A 21259-nucleotide genomic window follows, 5' to 3' on the forward strand; every position below is an offset into this window, starting at 1 on the left:
TTATAGCTTCTTGCTGCAGCAGTATAATGGTAAAACTCTCTTTTTTTTGGGGAAAAAAAAAAAACCAAACAAAAATAATGTCATCCTCTAACATAAACAAACTACATCTATATCACTACCCCAGTTTCCAGGTAGGTAATTTTTTTGCAGGTTTTGTCAATAAGGGAGTTTCTTTGTCTAACATAGACACTTGTACCAGGATTTATGCCTGCAGTGTCTCGTTTGTAGAAAAAGAGTCCAAAGGCTGATTTGTAATTTATATTTGAGAGAGAGACCTGACATTGCTCTAAGGAATAACAGCCAGACAATCCAGTCTGATGTGTGATTTATTGCTTGTAATCAGCTGGTCTACTGAGTCCTACCAGGTACAGTGAGAACTTTTGTAAAGGCAGATTAGCCAGGCTGCAAAGAAGTTTGTTAAACTGAACATACAGAGGAATTTGTGAATGGGAAGATGAACAGAATTTAAAGACACAGTGTAATGAAAAAAAAAGGTAAGATACTGGAGGAGAAATAATTGGAAGTGGAAAGAGCACAGCATCTGCACAATTCTTGGTAGATATAGGAACAGTGAAAGAAGTAAAATTTTACTTTTAGGTATATAATTTCCAGGGTCCATGGGAAAATCAGATACTATGGAAAAGATAACCAAAAATAACTAAGATAACTAAAGATAACCTAGGAGAACTAAAATATGCTGTACACTAAAGAACAGAAAGAGAATTGCAGATGACCATCCTCTGTTCTTTTCTTCTGGGCATAGTGAAGCGCTATGAGCTCAGATTTGGCACACAGGCTGGTTGGATACAGCAGGGAGTGCTGCTGTTTGCTAGCTGGCATTATCTGCTCAGATGTAGCAGCTGCACTTGAGCATAGTTTGCTACCTTTTTTTTGTGATAATCTAAATTATCTTTCCTGTAGTGGGGAGAAGGGGCATGCAAAGTTCATCTCCTGCCTATAACCGCATAATGCTAGAGGAGACATTTTACTCAAATGAATAAAAATGCTTTTCACCGTCTCCTGTGATGCAGGGACTATTTGTACATAAGAACATTTCATACCATGGCCCAGGTCTTTTAGTGTCCCTATAGTGAACCTAGCAGTAACAATAGAGGAAGCCTCTGTAGAATATAATAATCGCAAATATGGATTTAGATGATTTTAACAATAAACTCTATCTGAACACTGAAAACACAAAAATGGCACAGGATACAGCAATAAAGTTTGTGTTTGTTGGTGGCAATTCTTTAAGAAAAACGCCATAGATTAAAAATAAGCATTTGAAGCTGTTATATACCATGAAAAAACCCCACCCCTCTAATTTGTGGAAAGGCGGTGACTTGAAAAAACAGAGACTTTTTATCTCAAGCTAACTTCAAATCCTGCATGGTATTTGACAGGCTGGTTAATGGATAACATAAAGGGCATTTGGCAGTGTCAGGAAGATGTGTGTTTTGTATTCCTCAGTCTGCACAGAAGCAGCGCTCATTTGCTAAAGAAAAGACTCACGCTGATTTTGCCACCTTTTGGGCAAGGCCCAGAATGAGCATCGGCTGCCTGACTGCTAGACCCAGAGGGACTTCAGCTGTTGCGATACTGAGCACGGAGTTTACCAGCTCTTAGACCCTGTGAAACCTGGGGGAATTCACATCCATCTCGGGAAGCCCTGGCTCCTGGCACGATGCATTGTGTACTCCTTCCACATCTGCATCAAAATCTCTATTCTAGCAAGGGGACCGCAACACAACTGTTTATTTGTTCTATTTTTTCACACAAATTACTTGAGTTAAACCTTCTGTTAGTGGTGTGCCGGGATTGACGGTATGTACTCTGAGTTTTGTAAGTGCGGTTTTTATTCTTCCAAAATTATAACTGTGAATATAAGACAAATGCTTATAACAGTAATAAGCCTCCCACTTCAAGAACAGTCTTCTGCTCTCACCTCTTTTGGACTACTATTGCAGTATGAACTTATTATCAGAGAGTACTAGCAACAACAGAGAAAATAAAAAAGAAATGTTTTTGGAGAGGAGCGTGCCTAGTGCATTTTCTGCCTTAATATGGTAAAAAGCTCATCATGAATTTTAGATCAGAATCACTGTTCACTTAGAAAGACAAGAGAAGACCACTAGATGGTGGTAAAAACCCAAGCCTTTGCTAAAAAAAAAAAAAAAAAAATCTGAAAAGAGAAGTTCTGAGGGGCAAAGCAGGGGAGGAGGAGCCACAGTTTGAGTACTGAAGTCATTATTGCTTGGAGTCTATAAAAAGGCAGTTGCACAGTAAGTAATTTATACGTGGTCAGCCTTGACTCTATGGATTTACTCATTCCTCTATTTTTGTTATCTATTCCCACCAAGGAGTTCCCAGCCCCAGATGCTGGGTGAGGAGGGGGGCTGAAACTTCTGCTCTCTGGAGGAAAGGTTGCAGGCGATGAAGAGGAAGAGCAGCTGAAGGAGCAGCTCTGGTAAATAGGTACAGTTAATTCTTGATTGCAAACAAAAGGTCATTTTTTAAAACCGAAAATGATTTAGCTTTATATGTTTTGAATTTTAGTTGCAACAGGTCACCGACAATCATGTTTAAGTGTTCCCCTTATGAAGAATCCGATGGCTTAAAATGTGCCCTGAATATTGTCATTACCAAAAGAGCATTGAATAAAATATGATGTGGAATAGAAAACTTATTTTTACAACAGAATTCCACCCATACTGATTCTGTAACCTTAGTGTATCCTGAAATGTATGAATTTGCCTTGGTTAGGTGCTTAATACTATGCTCTTAAGTGAACATGTTAGTATTGCACAGACAAGCTATTTATAACACAGTTCATACGAACTTAAGTACAAAGGTCAGGAAAGCATTTAAATCTCTTACTGAAAATGTTCAATTCTTAATTGTGGCAATAATTCAAACTTCTATATTTTGTGTTCAAGTGAGCAAGTTCTGCCGAACCTAATACTATATTCTGTGGCATTTCTGGGGTCTGAGAATTGAGACTTTGAAAATTGTTTGTTGCTTGGTGTTCAGCAGAATTTCCAGGACATTGTGCTCACTTCTGGGGGACTGAATAGAATAAACAAGACTATGAATGATGAGTACATGAATCTCTTCATTAGTTAATTTAGAATCAGTAAAGAAATATGGTGTGGAAGAGGCAGGATGTGTACAAGCCAAATTAAATAGAAATGGGTGATATTTGTTTTGTCAACTTCTGCATGTTCTCGTCATGCTTTATTTTTTTTGGCAGGGTCTTTTGCCTTTTGGAAAATGCATTTACCGCACTCGTTGGCAAGTCCCTCAGAAAGAACAGAACGTGTTTGCTTCCAGAGATGAACACATCCTCTCAACTGTATGTTTCTGAACTAAACCTGAGTGCCTTTGGCAGCAACTTTACTGAGCCTACTGTCAAGAGCAAGTCATCACCATGTGAGCAAGTGGTCATTGCGGCTGAGGTGTTCCTAACTCTGGGCATTATAAGCCTCCTTGAAAATATCTTAGTTATATGTGCAATAGTTAAGAACAAGAATTTGCATTCGCCCATGTATTTTTTTGTTTGCAGTTTAGCAGTGGCTGACATGCTGGTTAGTGTGTCTAATGCTTGGGAGACCATAACAATATACTTAATAAACAACAGACATATAATTATGGAAGATGCCTTTGTCCGTCATATAGACAATGTCTTTGACTCAATGATCTGCATATCTGTGGTGGCTTCCATGTGCAGTTTGCTGGCTATAGCAGTAGACAGGTATATCACTATCTTCTATGCCCTGCGTTATCACAACATCATGACAGTGAAAAGATCAGGGCTTATTATTGCATGCATCTGGACCTTTTGCACAGGCTGTGGTATTATCTTCATTCTTTATTATGAATCAACTTACGTGATTATTTGTCTCATCACTATGTTTTTTACCATGTTGTTCCTCATGGTCTCACTGTACATCCATATGTTCCTCCTGGCTCGCACTCACGTGAAGAAAATAGCTGCTTTGCCTGGGTACAACTCTGTCCGTCAAAGAACCAGTATGAAAGGAGCCATCACTCTGACTATGCTTCTTGGCATCTTCATTATTTGCTGGGCTCCATTCTTCCTTCATCTCATCCTGATGATCTCCTGCCCTCAAAACCTCTACTGTGTTTGCTTCATGTCTCACTTCAACATGTACCTCATTCTCATTATGTGCAACTCAGTGATTGATCCCTTGATCTATGCCTTTCGTAGCCAAGAAATGAGGAAGACCTTCAAAGAGATAATTTGTTGCTATAGCCTGAGAATGGTCTGTGGGTTATCAAACAAGTATTAAGAAAAAAACCAAGTCAGGGAAGAAAATTGAAATGCAACATCTTGCTGCATCTTGTAATTCTGCTGAAATGCCTATGGAACATCTTTCTTCATTCAGCTGTCATGATTTTGGCGGCAATCAGAAACCATTTTTTAATACGTGATTCTACCTTTCTTTCCCCCCATACACATCTCTCACACTGGTGGTAAGAGCTACTCTGTACATCTGTATTACGGGGAGAAAGAATATTTTGAATCTCATTTACCTTACTAAAGACTGGATCTTCTAAGAGGATTATGCAGGGAAAGCCTTATTTTCCTTTCTGCTAAATGCAATGCGTGTGACCTGCCATGCAAATGAGCCCCTCAGCCTCTCAGTGTGTGTTTCACTTGATATTCTTTGCCTCTCTAGAAACAACATGGCTTATTTTGATGCCTAGAATTAACAGCTTTTTGCTATTTTCTTCTGAAGACATAAAGTAAGAGGAGTAGCTCTAATTATCAGGGTTCACATACCTTGCTCAATAGTTGTGACCAATATATAGGCACATATCAGCAGTCTTGTATTCCAGTCATAACTGTTACTGTCATAAAATATGTATTACATAAAAGGACAGTGTTACCATGAGATTTTCCATGCTGGATACAGTATCTTGTCATATCTGACTATATGTGTTCTTACCACTGTGGGATAAGATGTGCCATAGGTGGATTTTAAGGCTGAATATGAAGACTGAGCTGATTCTAGCTGGACTGTTTTCTTTATTCGTCAGCACTAGGGAAGTAAAGGGTACATGGCCTCTAGATAGTCATGTAATGTTTTGTGGAGACAGAAAGAATGGGTGAGTTGCAGCCTTTACATAGACATTCGAAAAGTGTTTCAGCTAGGAGTGAGTAGCTTTTGTTACTGGATGAAGCTGTACTGTAGATTGCATCTTTCAAGCTGGAAGAGACATAACAAATTTGATGATCAGAAGGCATAGCAGGCAATGGCAAAACAGGGATTTCAAAACCTCAGGCACATGTAGCTGTAACAGAGTCCTGACTTTTGCTCCCCAAACAATTTTTGTCTTTGTTAAGAGGATTTAAAAGTGAAACCCTCATGCCCTTTGTGTGAGTAATTTGCATCCAGTCATGCTCTTATAAACATGCTGTTCTGCAACAGCTGTGTAATGTGCAAAATATTGGATTTATCACAGATGAAGGAACTGCAACTGTGGCATTGATTTCTTGATGCCAATGGATGGTACCTATCTCGCACTGAGACATAAGCTATGAAAATATTTCAAGCAGCGGTACCCTACTGACTAGATATCAGAAAATAGCTTGGAAAAATGAATTATTTCTTCCAAAAAGCTGAAAGAATAACCCTTGTTATACTTGGTTTAGGGATGCTCTAAAACTGTTCTTGTCAATAGAAAGACTATGATTGATTCAATGGGCCTTAGGTTATACCTTCAAGGTGGAAGTTCTGAGCAGGAACTGATTAGGAAATGTTTTTTACCATAAGGGTGGTCAAACATGGGAATAGATGCCCGGTGGTTATGCAATTTCCATTCTTGGAGGTATTCAGAACTTGACTGGACACAGCCCTCAACAATCTGCTCTAAGTGGAAAGCTGACTCTAACTTTGAAGTTGGCCCTGCTTTCAATGATTAGGAATAGATGACCTCCACAGTTCCCTTCCGACCCAAGTTATTCTGTGATGAAATAGTTTGCATATTATGATAAAAGTATGATTTTTCACTCCTCCTAATTTAAACTCTCATTTAAGAGGAATTGTAAAAGATTCTCCTCCACACATTTAGAAAGATAGCATACTTTGTGTCTTTGTTTGCTTTGGAGGTCTCTGGCAGGATAAGTCAGGTGAATGTTTAGCACCAGAGTTATACCTTTTGGTCTGCTGCACCTTAAAATATATATTGCCTCCAGCTCACACATATCTCCCTCCGACACGAGTGGGAATGTCATTCTCAGTGGAGACACCTTATTATGTTGACTGTAAATATAAATGGCTATATCAGTGCACTAGGTGCTGGAATCTTCCTTCAGCTATATCTGAAAACAGGATTTCAGAGGTATGTTTGTAGTGAGAATCTTGCCTCATTTCAGTCCACCTCTTAACCCTATCCATAAGTGGCACCTAAGAGTGGGCTCTTCCTATTATGAATGTAAATACCAAAAGGAGACATTTCAATTGCATAGTGAAAGGCACCAGCTGATGTAAATAAATCATTAAATCTTCACTGGGTATTGCAAATAAGACAGTCTTGTACATAACTGTAAATCAACAAAGAGGAAGCCAAAACTGTAATAGCTTTGGGCATTTTCTTGAATTGTACATTACTTTTTTGTTGGAAGTTTATTTGATGTATAAACACAGACATATGAAGAAACTATTAAACTGGATTGTTGGAAAACCCACTATTACCAGTTATTCATTGTAACGTGTCTGCTAACCTTGTAGACTATTCACGGAGGGAATATTGCTTTACAGGCTTTCACTTCTCTGTTTAAACAGATGCCTTACTAAGAAACACATTCTGAAAGAGAGTTACAGACTAATACATGATATGGTCCTCTAGGTATCACCATCACATCCTCATTATAACCTTTACAGGTGGGGAGCTAAAACAGCTTAAGGAGGAAATGAAAGTATTTTCAAGAACAGGCTAGAACAGTTCCTGAAAAAAAAGCCTATTTACACTATAGAAGTGCATGTAAAATACATGTCTCTGGGAGCACATGACATGTTTTAATCTATTTCTTTCTCCTATTTAGCTGCAGAATATAAGTAACATTTAACATGCTTTCACTTCTACCAGAGCTTGGAAAATACTATGTATTCTGATAGACTGGGACAAGCAAACATTGTGTAAGTAAATATGACATTTGCTGTCAAAAGACAGTCATTAAAAAATTAGCTGTTAGGCTGCGTTGCACCGTGTCCCCACAGCTAGTGATACTACTCTTGCTTTCACTGCCAGTCATTTATATTTTGATATCAGTCATTGGAAATAAGCTCAAATCACAGTATTTCTGTCCCAGAGCTCCAAAACCAACTTCTATTGCCCGCTGCTGCTTTGGTGAATGAACACTTCACTGCTTCTAACTTGTGTGTCACTATTTTAAAGGTTTTAATACGAAATTATTCTGGACTCATTCCTATTGCAGGTGGGGTCAACTTCTATAAACTCATCTGCATTTTAAGTAGATTAGTAGGAGAAGGGAGAATATTAAAAATCCCCGAACATCAACAACCCAACATTCTAGCTGCACCAGAACTCCATCTAGTGAAGCAGAAGACCAGATTCTTTAGTCTATAATAATGCAAAGCGTGGTTGATGGTAGGCAAGTTGCTCTGTCTTACACCAAAGTACTTCATATGTTGCTCTAAGTTTTGCTTGCTTTAGTAGATTGAAGTAGAAGGTTGGCTTTTGCAAATGATGGCATTGCCTGGATAATCCCATACACATTATGGGTTACTATATACCCACATTATGGGTTATTATATGCTCCTATACTAGCATTTGGAATATCTGAATCTTTTCTCCAAGCCAAGGCCACAATAAGGTACCTGGAAATACTAGTTTCCAAAAGCCTTAGTGTCTCCTGTAACACAAAGCAGTCATAACTGAATGGAGCAAAGAGGTTGTTTATGATCCTGGGTTTTATGATCCTGCTTCCCAAATGGGCACAAGTCTGTCACAAAGGGCTCTAACTACTGAGTACTACTGCCTCTGGGTCTGGGAGGGATGATTGCTCTACAACCTACAGGCCTGCACCCTCCGTGCAACCAATGTCCAACTCCCTTTTGAGAGTGGGTTGCACATTCCCACCGCGTAGGCTTTTCCTCTTAGAAAACCTTCTCTGAGTGGCTCTCTGGAGACTTTAATTGTGTTTTTCAGGAATCCTGTGCAAAATAAGTGCAAAAACCACAGGAATTTCCTGCACATGCAAACTTTAAGAAGGCAGAAAAGGTTTATACATCTGTGGGAAAGCAACCAACTCCCTCACACTGTCTGCTCTCTGAAATTTCAAAGGACTCTGTTTTGTCTCCAAAGCCTTGTTGGGGATTCTCATGCCTCTCTTGCAGTAACTCCCTCTTCCGTTGCTGGTTAGGTTCTTGCACAGAAGACCAGCTCGTGGTAACCACTGCTGTTGTCAGGGATTGCAATGGATGCTCCCAGTCTTCAGCTGTGTTGGTTTGCACGCACAGTGCCCTTCCTGTTAGGCAGGGTGGGTGAATAAGATATGGGAACACGGATGTGGAAATGGGGATCCCCACATCAGGGACAGAGAGTCATACAGGTTGTGGTGGAGCTGCCTGCATAAGTCTCTGTGCTAGGTTAAGTCCAGGTGAGATGCTCTCCCTCCTTTTCTGATTTTATCATGTATTACCACCTGAGCTGTGTGCATCTTGGATCCAGCTTCTTCTCCATACAGGACAGAAAAGGAGAGTCTGAGGTATGTATATGTGTGTCTATACTTATACATGCCTACATGTGTATGAGGTCTTACTCGCAAGTACGGAGTACAATCACAAACAACATCAACAAGTGAAATGTGAGGATGTATAGTTTCTTTTTCTCTAACCTTTCTGCTCTTTGCCACCCAGCTATTTGTTACACAGCTTTCCAATTTGCAGCTTGTTTCTCGCTTCTCGCATATTTCCTCCACCTGTGAACAACCAAGCAGCAGTCTAAATCTGAAGTAGAAAAAAATAACCTCAAGCACTTTTTGCATCCTGAGTTTTTGAAAATTATAGTGAATCTGTGTGACAGAACAAAGAGTTCCCCTAGCACCTGTCACATTAAAGATCTAGGAAAATTTAAATTCTTATGGTCCTTAAGCACTATCCCTAGAACAGTTTCTTCTTGGGCTGCTTGCCTAAAAAACCCTAAGAACGTGTAACTGGCTGCACTGAGCACTGAGAGCGAAGGGTCTCCATCAAAATAAAGAGCAGCTGTTTAGGGGAATTATACAAAGTGGACATGTGCATTGTAATCCTCTGGAATGCCCTTACAGCTTCCAGCAAGCTATGGTTTAGGGACTTCTTGGGCAGGAGGTTGTATTTACACCTTTGTGACTGATAGCTCTCAATGAATACTTCTTACAAGAATTTATCTAATCACTTTTGGATCTCTTTATACTCATCTGCAACATCTTGTGATAGTAAGTTTCACAGTTTAGATATGTTGTGTGGAAAAATGATTTTTTTTCTCTTATAAAACATCTGCTTGGAAGTTTTCTTTCTTATGTTGTAAAGAGTCCTTATGTTGTAAAGAGGAGAAATAACTGGTCCCCATTCACTTTCCCTGTGCCATTCATTACCCTATTCCCTTATATTGCCCCATAAAGTTTCTCTTTTCCAGCCAAGGATCCTAGCCTATTTAATCTGTACTGGTATTTTCATACCTTGTTGTCCTTATGTTGTTTTCCTAGATCTACTATATTCTTTCTGACTTGGGGGGACCAGATAAGCATATGATAATCCAGATATAGGTGAAAACTAAATTTCCACAGTGCCAGGTGCTGCTGCATGTTTTGTTCCCTATTCTTTCCTTATCAGAATGTAACAATAGACTTGCATTTAGTACAGCATGCTCCATAATTTGGAAAATATCAAGATCGCTAAAAGAACTCCCTCTCTGCAAATGCTCATAGGAACACATACTCTCTGTTCTCTAAATAGGCTTACATTTTCAGTGATGAGGGCTTTGGTCATAGATCAGCATGCAAAATGTAGGAGTGCTTCTGTGTTTCGAGGTCCAAGTACATGCCTTGGCTGTATCCCAGCTCTTTAGCAGAATTCATCTGATGGACACAGCTTCCATCTCCCTACCTCTGATGGGAATGAAGCCTGGCCAGAGAGGCTGTAAAAGGTCCTTGTAGTGTGTTGCAGCCATGCTCTGGATGGCTGACGATAAGGGACCCCAAGTTCAGACAGAAACTTCTTCTGGAAGCCCATCATTTCCTTGAGAAGGGTGGTAGGAATGTAAATTGTACAGCTACCTCCAGATGGTGATTCGTCACTCCTCTCCTTTCAATTAGGTTGGTTTTACACCTGATTAAAGCAAGACGAGAATTGGTACTATAAGCTTTGTATGCTGGCTCTAGGTGATTTTCGAAGGCACCAAATGAACTTTTTTGATGTCCTGTTGCATAAATGACCTGATTAACAGCAACAAAACATAAACCCACAAAGAAAATGGGCTTAATTTTCTCTCTAATTTGCCAGTTTGTAACAGGGCACAGTTACTTTTGTCAAGCAGTAAGTGGCATTGCCGGTATATTAACCTTTTCATCGGCTTTTGTATCTTGCAAAGAAACTTTGTGCCTACTTCACCTACCCTGAAAAAAATCACCCTAGGAGTACCTATCATCTTTGTATTATGCCTTTTGCTTGTCACAGGTGTGCTCTGAACTGCTTTCTGGAAAGCTTTGAATGGGTTTTCAGTCAGGACCTAAATCCCAGAATTTTGATATCCCAGCAGTTCATAGTGCTGGGACAGCCTTACAGACACCTTACTATTATTTCTGCTTCACAAGTTCCTTGTGCTTTTTAAAGTTAGGGAAATCTGTCCAGGATATTCTTCCTTTCAATCTTCCTATCAGGAAATACTCCTATACTTTAACTTTGTTTTAAATCTATAGCAACATGATTATTAGTAGCATCAATACTGATCACGGCTGAGATACATCACTGAAACCAAAAGTAGCTCCTTCCCAATAGTTTTTCCCAGAGGACATAAAGAGCCCTGGCTATAACAAGGAGAGGATATTCCTGCTCTCTGCTCATACAGTGGTAGATGAGTGGTGAAGCCTGAGGAAGCAAGCATTTTAAATCTGTGTTAAGTTCGTGCTTCACTCGTGCAGAGGATGAAGATGAATTGCCTTTTCCTGCTGTGAGGACTGGGTTGTATTAAAAAATGTCCTGGTAGACAAACTTGTGCGAAATTCAGTTTTAGAGGAAGAGTCGGTGAGTGCTGGAAACTTGACTGAAAGTCTGTGTGCAAGACCCTCACCAGGTATTACTGAATCCCATTCCACTGAAGTGTCTTGTAAGATGTCTTCTCCCCACAAAGATATATAGTAGTAATTTAGGATGTGGTGTCTCTAGCTCCTTCCTCCTTAAAAAGGAAAATAACAATATTTTAAACAGTGGAAAATCAGTGTGTTGACAAATACTTTTATTTCTCATGTTCCTCAGACTGATAACCTGCCAGCTGTCCACAGGAGCCCCAGGACCCAGTGCTCTGAATGGGGGGGTCTCTGCAAAGTCAGCTCACAAGGAACCCCCTTAACTCACTTGGAAAAAGGAGGTTAAACATTCAACTTCTCCTGGGCTTAAGTGCCCTGCTTGGTAATCACAGTTTGTAAAGCAGGTGCTTAAAAAGCCCTTCTTTCAAATGGCAGAGGAAAGAGATGAATCACTTGAATTTCAGGCGCAGTTCTAATGACAGTTCATGTCCCTGCATAAAGTGCATAAAAAATGAAGAAGTAGGAGGTAAGTCCTTGAATGAAGTCCAGGTCTTTCATCTCACAGTGAAGCTGCTAAATATTCAGGTTTTCACTATGAAAAGGGACATTGGCATGGCCACCTCTGAATCTGGAGGTGGATTTTTGAAGGAAAATTGCGAAGAAAAAAATGGTATTTGGTGTGTAGCCTGCTGTTTTAGTTACACTCTGGGAAAATCTGACAGTCCCTCTGGTGAAACAAGCAGAGAAACATCTTTTTGGTTATTTTTGACTGGTCTTATTTTTAAGGTAGGATCTGCTGTCTGTAGCTGTCAGTGCCTCTGCTGCCCAAAGCAGAAGTGCTCAGCTTCAGAATGTGCAAGGACTTTAGGTACAACAAGTGACAGGTGGATTTAGGCTCCCAGCTCCTCTTTCTGCTCCTTGGTTTTGTTGGCCACTGGCGCTCCAGTCATGTGCATAATAACTGAAATTAGCCGTGGCATTTTAAGCAATACGCTGGAACTGTATTTAGAGTGGGGGATATTGAAAACATGTCCAGCTTAATTAGAAGGGAATGGAAAAGAGGAAAGCCACCCTAGAGCTACCTCATGGGAGACAGCCCTGGCACAGACAAGCGGGGGATCAAAGGCCTGTTGCACAATGTAATGAGTAAATAGACGACAAGTACAACATTAGCTCTGGTGGACCTTTAGAGGGGAAAGCAGATGATACAAGGAACACTGTGTGTATTTCAGATGACCTTTCATTGAAAATGTCAGTCAGAAGATTGTACTGAATTTGTAAAGAGGGTAATAAATAACTGGACTGAATAACGAAAGGTTTAATGCTCAGGGAAGAACCAGAGCAAAGATCCAGGGAGGCTGGACACCTGGAATTATACATACTTTAAAACTTTGCTGAATTAATAATGGCCAGAGAAGTGCCAGTGTTATTAGTGCTGTGAAAAAAAAAACATCCAATGACAAGAATACAGCTAATAATACTGAAGGAAATCCGTGGTGAACTAACGGAGTTGATAGAGGAAAGGCCCTGCGGAGGCTGCTCCCAGAGCTCTCCCTAGGTCACCACTGCCTGCAGCAGGTTCCCCCAACCCACACTCCAGCCCTGGGAGGGGGGTGTCTGTTGGGCCCGGACAGTCATGCACTTTGGAGGAGATATAATAAGCCTTCTCCATAGAGAAACAGGGAGGTATTTAACCATCTCCAAATTGATTTTTGTTTTGTTCTGCAGTTTACCTTTCTATGATATTTTTGATCTTTCAGCTTGACTGGGTAAAATGACTTCCAAACAGAGCTAATTAAGCAGATACTTAGAATTCAGTAGCATCTCCCTTCTGAGAGTCTCAAAAGTATTTTGCAAACACTAATGAATGAAATCTCAAACCATTGCTGCAAGATTGCTTGCAGAAGCATAGCATCACTCTGAGGGTGAAGGTAGAGAGCTAAAGGTGAGTTATTTTTGAAAGTAGAGCTCTGAAATACTGATTTCAACCCTTTGTGGTTAAGCAGCACTTCTTTGAAGTCATCACACAATCTCAAGAACTGGACTTTGAGACACCAAAAAGGCATCCATGGAGTGGTAGGATAGTCCCAAGCTTAGTTTCCTCCTGTACCAGATCTGAGAAAAAGGGTTATGCTCTGTGCTGTGGTGCCAGCTGTGACTCTGGAGTCCCCGCTGGGCTGCAGGGGCAGGCAGGGCATTTCCTGCTCTCAAAAAGAAGTGGATTTCCAGCCCTGACTCTTCTTCCTCTCCCCTGGAGCCCAGACACAGTGAGAGCACAAGAGGAAGTATTCAGATACCAGTGCAGGCTTTGCTGATGAGGTTGCTCCCTCAAGGGATAAAGACAATTTGGTGTATTCATTTCCCCCCCACCTAGTTTCTGGGCTGAGGCTGGTGGCCTGTGAGTAGCATCTCTGTAACAGGTCCAGAATTTCTTTGCAATGTGAAAAACTCTGAAGCAGCAGCTATGATCACTGCAGTGAATGGAGCTTGAATAAGTAAATACATACATTGCTAAAACATAGATTAAGGATAGGGAGTGGGACACTGTGACTTGCAGAATGTGAAAGTGTCTGGAGGGTTTTTCAAACTGTTTGAGAGCACTTTACACACTAATGAACCCTCCTAATGCATCCTTAGTCCTCTGAAATGCTTGTACTGCTTTGGTTTGTCCTCTGATAACAAACCAAATACAAACCATTTTCTTTTTTAATTAACCGAAACAGTCACAGTCAATATGATTTCAAGGCTTAAAGGTGTCATATTCGTTGCTACCGATTTGGATGTTAGCATAGCTGATAGGTAAGGTAAGGTTTTATTAGACTGGCATTGCTTTTCTAATAAGCAGGTCACAGGGGAAGCACGCTTTAAAAGTTTTGCTTGATGGGTTTCTGCATTTTCCTACAGATGTTTTAATTTACTTTCAATATAATATCTGCTTTCATTTAAAATACTTCTCAGACAGGGAAACTTTGTAAGGCAGAGGCAGGATATTGCTAGTACGACAATATAGCAAAGTACCTCTAGATTGAAGTGACCAATGGAATTCAACTTGACAAACTATTGATTCTTAAACGTAATAATTTTGCCACTGGAATTCCTACCAGGTACTCTGATAATTCTTTCAGTTTTGGCCTATAGTGTGAGGCTCAGAAGTTCCACAGTGTTGGAGTGGGTCTAGAGGAGGACCATGAAGATGATCAGAGGGCAGGAGCACCTCTCCTATGAAGACAGGCTGAGAGAGTTGGGGTTGTTCAAGCCTGGAGAAAAGAAGGCTCCAGGAAGACCTTATAGCACCTTCCAGTATCTGAAGGGGCTGACAGGAAAGCTGGGGAGGGACTGTTTATCAGGGAGTGTAGTGACAGGACAAGGGGTAATGGGTTTAAACTAAAAGAAGGTAGATTTAAATTAGATACTAGAAAGAAATTCTTTACTGTGAGAGTGGTGAGGCATTGGAACAAGTTGGCCAGAGGAGCTGTGGCTGCCCCCTCCCTGGAAGTGTTCAAGGCCAGGTGGATGGGGCTTTGGGCAACGTGGTCTAGCGGAGGGTGTCCCTGCCCATGGCAGGGGGGTTGGAACAAGATGATCTTTGAGGTCCCTTCCAACCCAAACCATTCTATGATTCTATGATTCTATGATTCCAGAGGGAAGCATGCTTAAACTGTAGCTCAAGGGTTTAGAAAGAAAGCTGGTAGTCTAAAAATGTTATTTGTTTTGCAAATGTCTTGGCAAAACCACAAACAAGGGGAAGACAGAAGCCTGTGTCAAGTTCTCCCTGTTATTTTCTGAAGGAGTTAGTTAGAAAATTCTCAGTAAAACAAAGGATGCTTGCTCCTGAAACATGCAAAACCATGGAAATTAGATGGAGATTTGTTAATGACATCCATGGTTTTAAGCTAATATTTTGCAGCAACTTGAGGTATTTATAAAATCAATGGAAGTGATTTTTATTCTACAGAAATTATTTTTCTTCTATAACTTAAAAATCTTTCTACTTTACTAAGGCACATTTGACTCGGAGTTTGTTGGGAGCATTAGGGCTATTGCTGGTTAGCTGTCAGTGACCCTGTATCGCTGTTTTGTATTGCTTGTGCTGCAGATGAGACAGTTTTTTGTTGCACTTGTAATGGTTTTCTTTCCAGTTTTCCTCTTTCACCTCTTTCATCTACTGCTTCAGTCTAGTAGTATTATGGGTCCACTGAGAACTTCCATAGCAGCTAGTGATAAGCACTGCTTGTGCCTTCTGCAGCAACACATTCCTCTGCGTTACAGAAACAGACTAAATTTAAAATTAATTCATCCTGTGGGAAAAAGAAAATCAGTGATGGATGAAAACAAGTAAAGCTTTTTTAAAATACCTTAGTTTTACTAAGGCTGCTGTCTTTGATTACTCACCCTATATGTAGCCATCTGGTCTAAAATCCCTTAAGTCTATCTGCAGTCAGATGGTTTGAGGGCATCTTTTTCAGTTTGCAGGTTTTCCTTTGAAAAGATCTGTAGTTGGCTGGCACCTGCTGTTCATTAACTTTATGGCAGCATTCTCGATTTAGTCTCCAATTCAAGAAAATACATAAGAACAGGCTGCTCTTTACAAGTGCAAACTCTCTGAAATCTGCAGGACTGCATCCTTGATGACTCTGGGGTAAGAGGACGGTGGTAGTGACCCTACAACTAGACCAAATATCCCTGCAGAACAAAAGAAAATATGGCACAAGGACTGACTTGAGGCTCCCATGTAATCTAGCCACCTAAATATGGTGTTGTGTTTGGGCTAAGTGTAACAGCCAGCTGCTGACAGCGGTGTCTGTGCCTCTTATGCTTCCCACAGTCTTGACGCCGGCTTGTTTAGAGCTTCTTCAAAGACCTCTGCAGTGTGGCCCAATGCAAGGGGTAGATGTACTCTCAGTAAATTGTTTAGCTGGATCATTGTCTCCATGTTCTGTACTTGACAAATTCAAGTGCCTAATGGTATTAGATGACTCATCATGTAATTTATTTTTGCAAAGTGTCATTAATCGCTGCCCCTTCTTCATACAGTGTGCACAGGTTTCATTTTGGAGCTAGAATGAAGCACGAAAACACAAGTAAAGGGACTATGTAGATACTATCACTGGAGCAAATTTTCCACCAGACATGGAAATGTGACTTTCATGTCTGGTTCCACTATTGTATTAACGTAATAAATTGAGAAGCTGTGAAAACAGTTGTGACAAGAACTTGCTGAAACTGAATTGTTAATAGTGAGGAATTAATACGTCAATCATCTTGACGCAGAAATTGTAGGATGAGATTTTTATGGTCTTTATTATGAAAGTCATATTGGTGGGTTGTGTTAATCTGTTCTGGTCTTAAAATTTTGAATTAGTTTAATAGAAAGTTAGTAAATGTTCAGGTCTCTTTCCCAAGAAAGCTAATGAACAGTAATAACTCTCTTCCTCTAAAGGGGTAAATTAATATGGTCCAAAAGAAGTTTCCCTACATTTATAAATGTGGAGGTTCATACTAGAAGCTATCCTAGACCAGGATAAGACCAGAATGTCAGAACTATACGAAATTTAACACAAGGATTGAATCAGAAATCACAATACAAATGAACAGTCTGTAGCTGTTCTGTGAACTGTGAAGTAGCTCTGTACAAAATTTTGCTTCAACTGAGAAATGTTGATGGAATAATTAATTAAATAAAAAAATAGAAAGAAGAATTAAGCTCATGGAATAATTTATGTTAAAATTAATTTATCCAGATCTAGCCGTGACATGACACATTTAATTCATCACTTAATTTCCTGGAATTCTTTAACCTTATTTGAGTCAACCACGATTAACCTTATTTAGTTTAGTGCTGACTATCATTACTGCATCTCTAATCATCCAGAGGTTTGGTTATTTGCATATTTTTGCTGCCTCCAAAATATTTAGTAGAGTTAACAATGAATTACAGAATTTGGAGGAGGTAAAATGCAAGGGAATAATAAAAATTCATGCCTTTCAATGTTATTTTTTTAAATTCCCACAAGTAAAAGGATGAGCTGTCATTTTAGACACCCATTCAACCATCAGGATGATAAACTGTGTAAATAAAATTCTAAAAGATAAATGATACAATAATTCCTGATTGGGATGGGAGAACTGCTTTGGGATAAAATTAGAAATAAGTAAAAGTGTTAAATTATGGGTTCTGGAGCAGTTCTGAAGTTTTCAAGTGTACTTTTAATGTTTAACTTGGTTTGAGCAGAAATTCCTGTTTAATAGTAACATCTGTGTTGTCTGGATATTGTTTTAGTAGCCCCATAATCTAGCTGGCTAAGAATTACTTTCAAACAGATGTTTTTACTTGCTGGTGCTTGTACAGCAAATTTCTATTTACTTAGATTTTTTTTTTAAGAGTGGGTCCTCTTAAAACTCGTTTGAGTTCCTCTGATGCAGACTGTTTTGCCAACTTCTCTGTCTGCAGAGCAGGGATTGCAGGGCCCTTAGGAGTTACCAACACCCTGATGTTTTGTGGCCTTGGCACACGGAGGAGCAGTGAGGGGTGGTGTGATACAAAGACTCTGGCTGAGAAGTTGATTGACAAATGTATAAATAAGCATCATGAATCTTTATGCAGCAGGCAGGATGTTTGGAAGGAAGATACATGTTCCGGATGTCCTCTGATGGTACTTTTTTTTCTTCAAGGCAAGATGAAAGACAGGGAGAACTTTAAAGGACCTGATTAATTGCCAGTTATATCTATGGTATTAGGCTGATCTTCATTGTACATACACCATTATATAATCTATGATTAGGTGACAAAAAAAAAGGCAGTCATTACTGGGGACTCTGGAGATATTCTTCCTCTGTTTGACTGTTTCTTGCAAATTCTTACTATAGTGTTAAAATATTCTGATTTAGATTTTTTTTTTTTTCTCCTAATGGACTTACAAGAGAATGAATGAATGAAAATAACCATTATGCCTCAGCCTTTTTTTCTCAAACTAAAAGCGAGTGGAAATGCAGTAAATGCAGGGTAGGAATTTCTCAGTCTCAGCTGTAGAATGCCATTAGACATAAAATACCAGAAAATACTCATCTTAAACCAACAACAGATTTCCTAGGAGTGCAATGGGCTTTTAAAATGAATGGAGAGCTGAAGAGGCAGACTATTTGAATCCCACTGGGGGATACTTCACATTGTGTATTATTCTACTTATTTCAGTTCAACAACATGGGCCAATGTATATGAAGCAGGATTTTTCTCCTCCTCTGCAGCCTAGACTGAAAGTTGCAGCCTGGCCATAGAGGGAATAGAGGTACCTGCACAACTGCAAGAAGACAAAGGAAAAATCTGTGCCTGAGTGCTCTCTCTTGTTCCAGTCATCTCATATTCACGCATTCCCCTCACATAAGGGAGAAGGGAAATGAGAAGCACTGCCCTCTTTCTTAGTGTCAAACACTGTGGGAAGTCATTATGACCAAGCAACTAGCTCAAGAGCACTGAGTTGAACATTTCATTCCATTGCTCCCCTCTATCCGTCCAGTGCCACCAGGCTAATTGGCCTGGAAGTTGGGATCAGGATTAGGATTGTAATAAAGATATTTTAGTAAATATAACTGCAGTCCTCACCCTCCTACTTTACATAATATAAACACAGAATAATTCATGCATGAACCATCACCATGTATGAGCCAATGTAGGGATAGAAATAATTGGGACTTAAGGTTTTAATACATTTCAATTAGTAATTAGAGAACTTTCATGACTGGATGAAAAAATACAAACTTTGCTGCTGCCTCTGCCAGCCTCTTGTGCCACAGCTTATAGGGCAGGCTCACAATTTAATTAAAAAAATAATATTGTTTCATACAGACTTGCTGAATAGTTTTTTTCTCCTCTAAGGTTTGTGGTTTTGTCTATGATGTTGCCTCCTTGATTTGGAAAGTAACTTTTCAGGATTTACCAACCTCATAATTATTCTCTGAGCACTTAAATAGCAGAGGGTCTAACACACTGGAATTGTTTCCAAAAAGGTAAAACCAACATTGTATTAGGGAGGAGATGGATTGTTTTGAGGGGAAAGAAGAAAAGAGTTAATGACATAGCCTGTCTGAGAAATAACCACTGAAGTGGGAGATTAAGGCAGCTGGGGCATTACAGTTTGTGAAGCAGTCACGGGGTGCAGAAAGGAATGACACAGGGTTGTGTGCCAGCTAAATAGCATGGCAAGGCCACTGCAGGCACAGCTGTCTGTCAGAGTGACAGCTTCAGAGAGACTTCCAGGACACAAGACCTGCTAGAAAAGGGTGACCACAGGGGCTCTAGTGAAAAGACGGTTATGATTGTAGAACTGGAACCTGACATCCCTTGCTCCTCTTCTTTGCCAGTAAGCTGACCATGCTTTTCTCTCATCCTGAGAAAAGAAACAGCACACTGCCCATCCACCAGTTTCACAGGTAAGCTGCTTATTTTTGTCTCTTGTCTACTGCTATGCTATTTGGGATGTCAGTGTCTTTAGGACCTTGACCATGGAGGCCTTCTTGTGCATCCTGGTGGCTCTGAGATGAGCCCAGCCATGCCTTATGATAGCCATGAGCCATGTTAGAATGTTTATTCACCTCTGATAATGTACCTAAGTTGGTCTTATTCTCCTAAACTAGATTTGCTGTGGATGCTCCTGAAGCCCTCACGGAGTCAACTGCAGTTACTTCAAAAGTAGCATAGGCAGAACAGAGCTGATAAAAAAGAAAATGTTCCCAAGATGTAGCTGCTGCTATTACCTGATTTACTCCGAAGAGTCTACCTCCAGCTTGCGGCTTTTGTCTGCAGCCTGGGTTGTGGTGTATTCTTCTTTGGAACAGGATGAAGTCTTCCATTCAAACCACAGATGAATGGATGTCCACAGGAGGACAAACACACTTTATGAGGTTTTTAAGGTTCTGAAATTTGTTGCACTTTGTGACCCATTTTTATGAAATGTGACCATGTCAAGGTTTCAGATTTAGATCTCAGGCTCTGCCTGTCATTTTCTCTGGGCTTCTGAAGTGCCCAGGGACCCCTTGGCTTCAGAAGCATTCCCACACAAAGGCCACTGAAGCTAACACAATTTTACAGAATGATTTGGCTTTAGCAGTACAGGACAGTTTTGGCACTGCAAAAGCCTTTCTCAGAAAAGGGTAAAAGTTGATCATTTAGTATATTTTCCATTATATTTTCAGCTTCAAATGTATTTTTATGAAGCTTCACTGTTTTTTAAAATGAAAGGAGTGATTTTTCCTATTTGTTCCTGCTGATGCTTTTTTTCTTTTTTTCATCAAATTGTATTGGGGAAGAAAACATTAAAAAAGAATGAAAAAGGAAAAGGAAGGAATTGTTTTATTTGGTTTCAAAGAGGGTTTTTTGTTTGTTTGTTTGAAATAAAAGTTAAAATTTTGAGGAGGCTAAAAGTTCCTGATATTTTCTCTGAATGCACTTCCTGTTTTTTCACCAGCTCTACAAGACCCAAAATTAGTTCATCTGTAGCTGGCCAAATGATTTGGTCTAATGTAGTAGCTTGGTTCTTCATGAGTTGAAACTATATTGCTGTAACTCATCCTCTGTTGTGATAAGCACTTTGATAACTGAAAAGCTTTATTTACCTCAGAACAGTCACTGAAACATCTGAACAGCAGCTGCCAAAAGGGAAAAACACTGTGGATCTCTTCTTCTTACAAATTTGAACTCTGAACTTGAGTGCTGTTTTCCATACCCAATCAAATTGATCCAAAATGCCAGAGAGAGAGAGAGACTCGCAGCTGCCATATTGAGTTATGTTCTTATGTAATTACCAGGAATAAAACATTTCCATCCAGTAACTGTCTTATACCCTGAAAGCGACATATGTGAACCTTTTGAAGATACAGGGGTTTCTCTGTGTGCATCTAAGACAGCTCTTCTGTAGGAGCACAAATGGGGAAGTGCTGTCAATCTGTAAATGCATTTAAAAGGATGTTACTGCTGAAGGAGTACAGTCTTGTGTT

General features: G+C 39.9%; 1 protein-coding gene and 1 long non-coding RNA gene across 6 annotated transcripts; both read left to right on the forward strand.

Annotated features, from left to right (window-relative positions):
- Positions 1 to 2210: 2210 nt before the first annotated feature.
- MC5R (melanocortin 5 receptor) lies at positions 2211 to 6709 on the forward strand. 5 transcript variants are annotated; one of them, XM_075744517.1, is made up of 3 exons: positions 2215 to 2279; positions 2358 to 2472; positions 3248 to 6709. In XM_075744517.1, the coding sequence occupies exon 3, from the start codon at positions 3330 to 3332 to the stop codon at positions 4305 to 4307; it is 978 nt and encodes a 325-aa protein (XP_075600632.1). In that variant the 5' UTR covers positions 2215 to 2279; positions 2358 to 2472; positions 3248 to 3329; the 3' UTR covers positions 4308 to 6709. The 5 variants fall into 5 exon arrangements, with proteins under 5 accessions (XP_075600635.1, XP_075600632.1, XP_075600634.1 ...); XM_075744519.1 differs by having other exon boundaries at positions 2358 to 2464; XM_075744520.1 differs by lacking the exon at positions 2358 to 2472 and having other exon boundaries at positions 2211 to 2279.
- A 10324-nt stretch (positions 6710 to 17033) lies between these two features.
- Positions 17034 to 20686, forward strand: LOC142600406 (uncharacterized). Its single transcript, XR_012833876.1, has 2 exons — positions 17034 to 19696; positions 19901 to 20686. It is a non-coding gene; the product is annotated as an uncharacterized LOC142600406 (long non-coding RNA).
- The last annotated feature ends 573 nt before the right edge of the window (positions 20687 to 21259 follow it).

The sequence above is a fragment of the Balearica regulorum genome, chromosome 2 (genome assembly GCF_011004875.1).
Source record: "Balearica regulorum gibbericeps isolate bBalReg1 chromosome 2, bBalReg1.pri, whole genome shotgun sequence".
NCBI lineage: Eukaryota > Metazoa > Chordata > Aves > Gruiformes > Gruidae > Balearica > Balearica regulorum.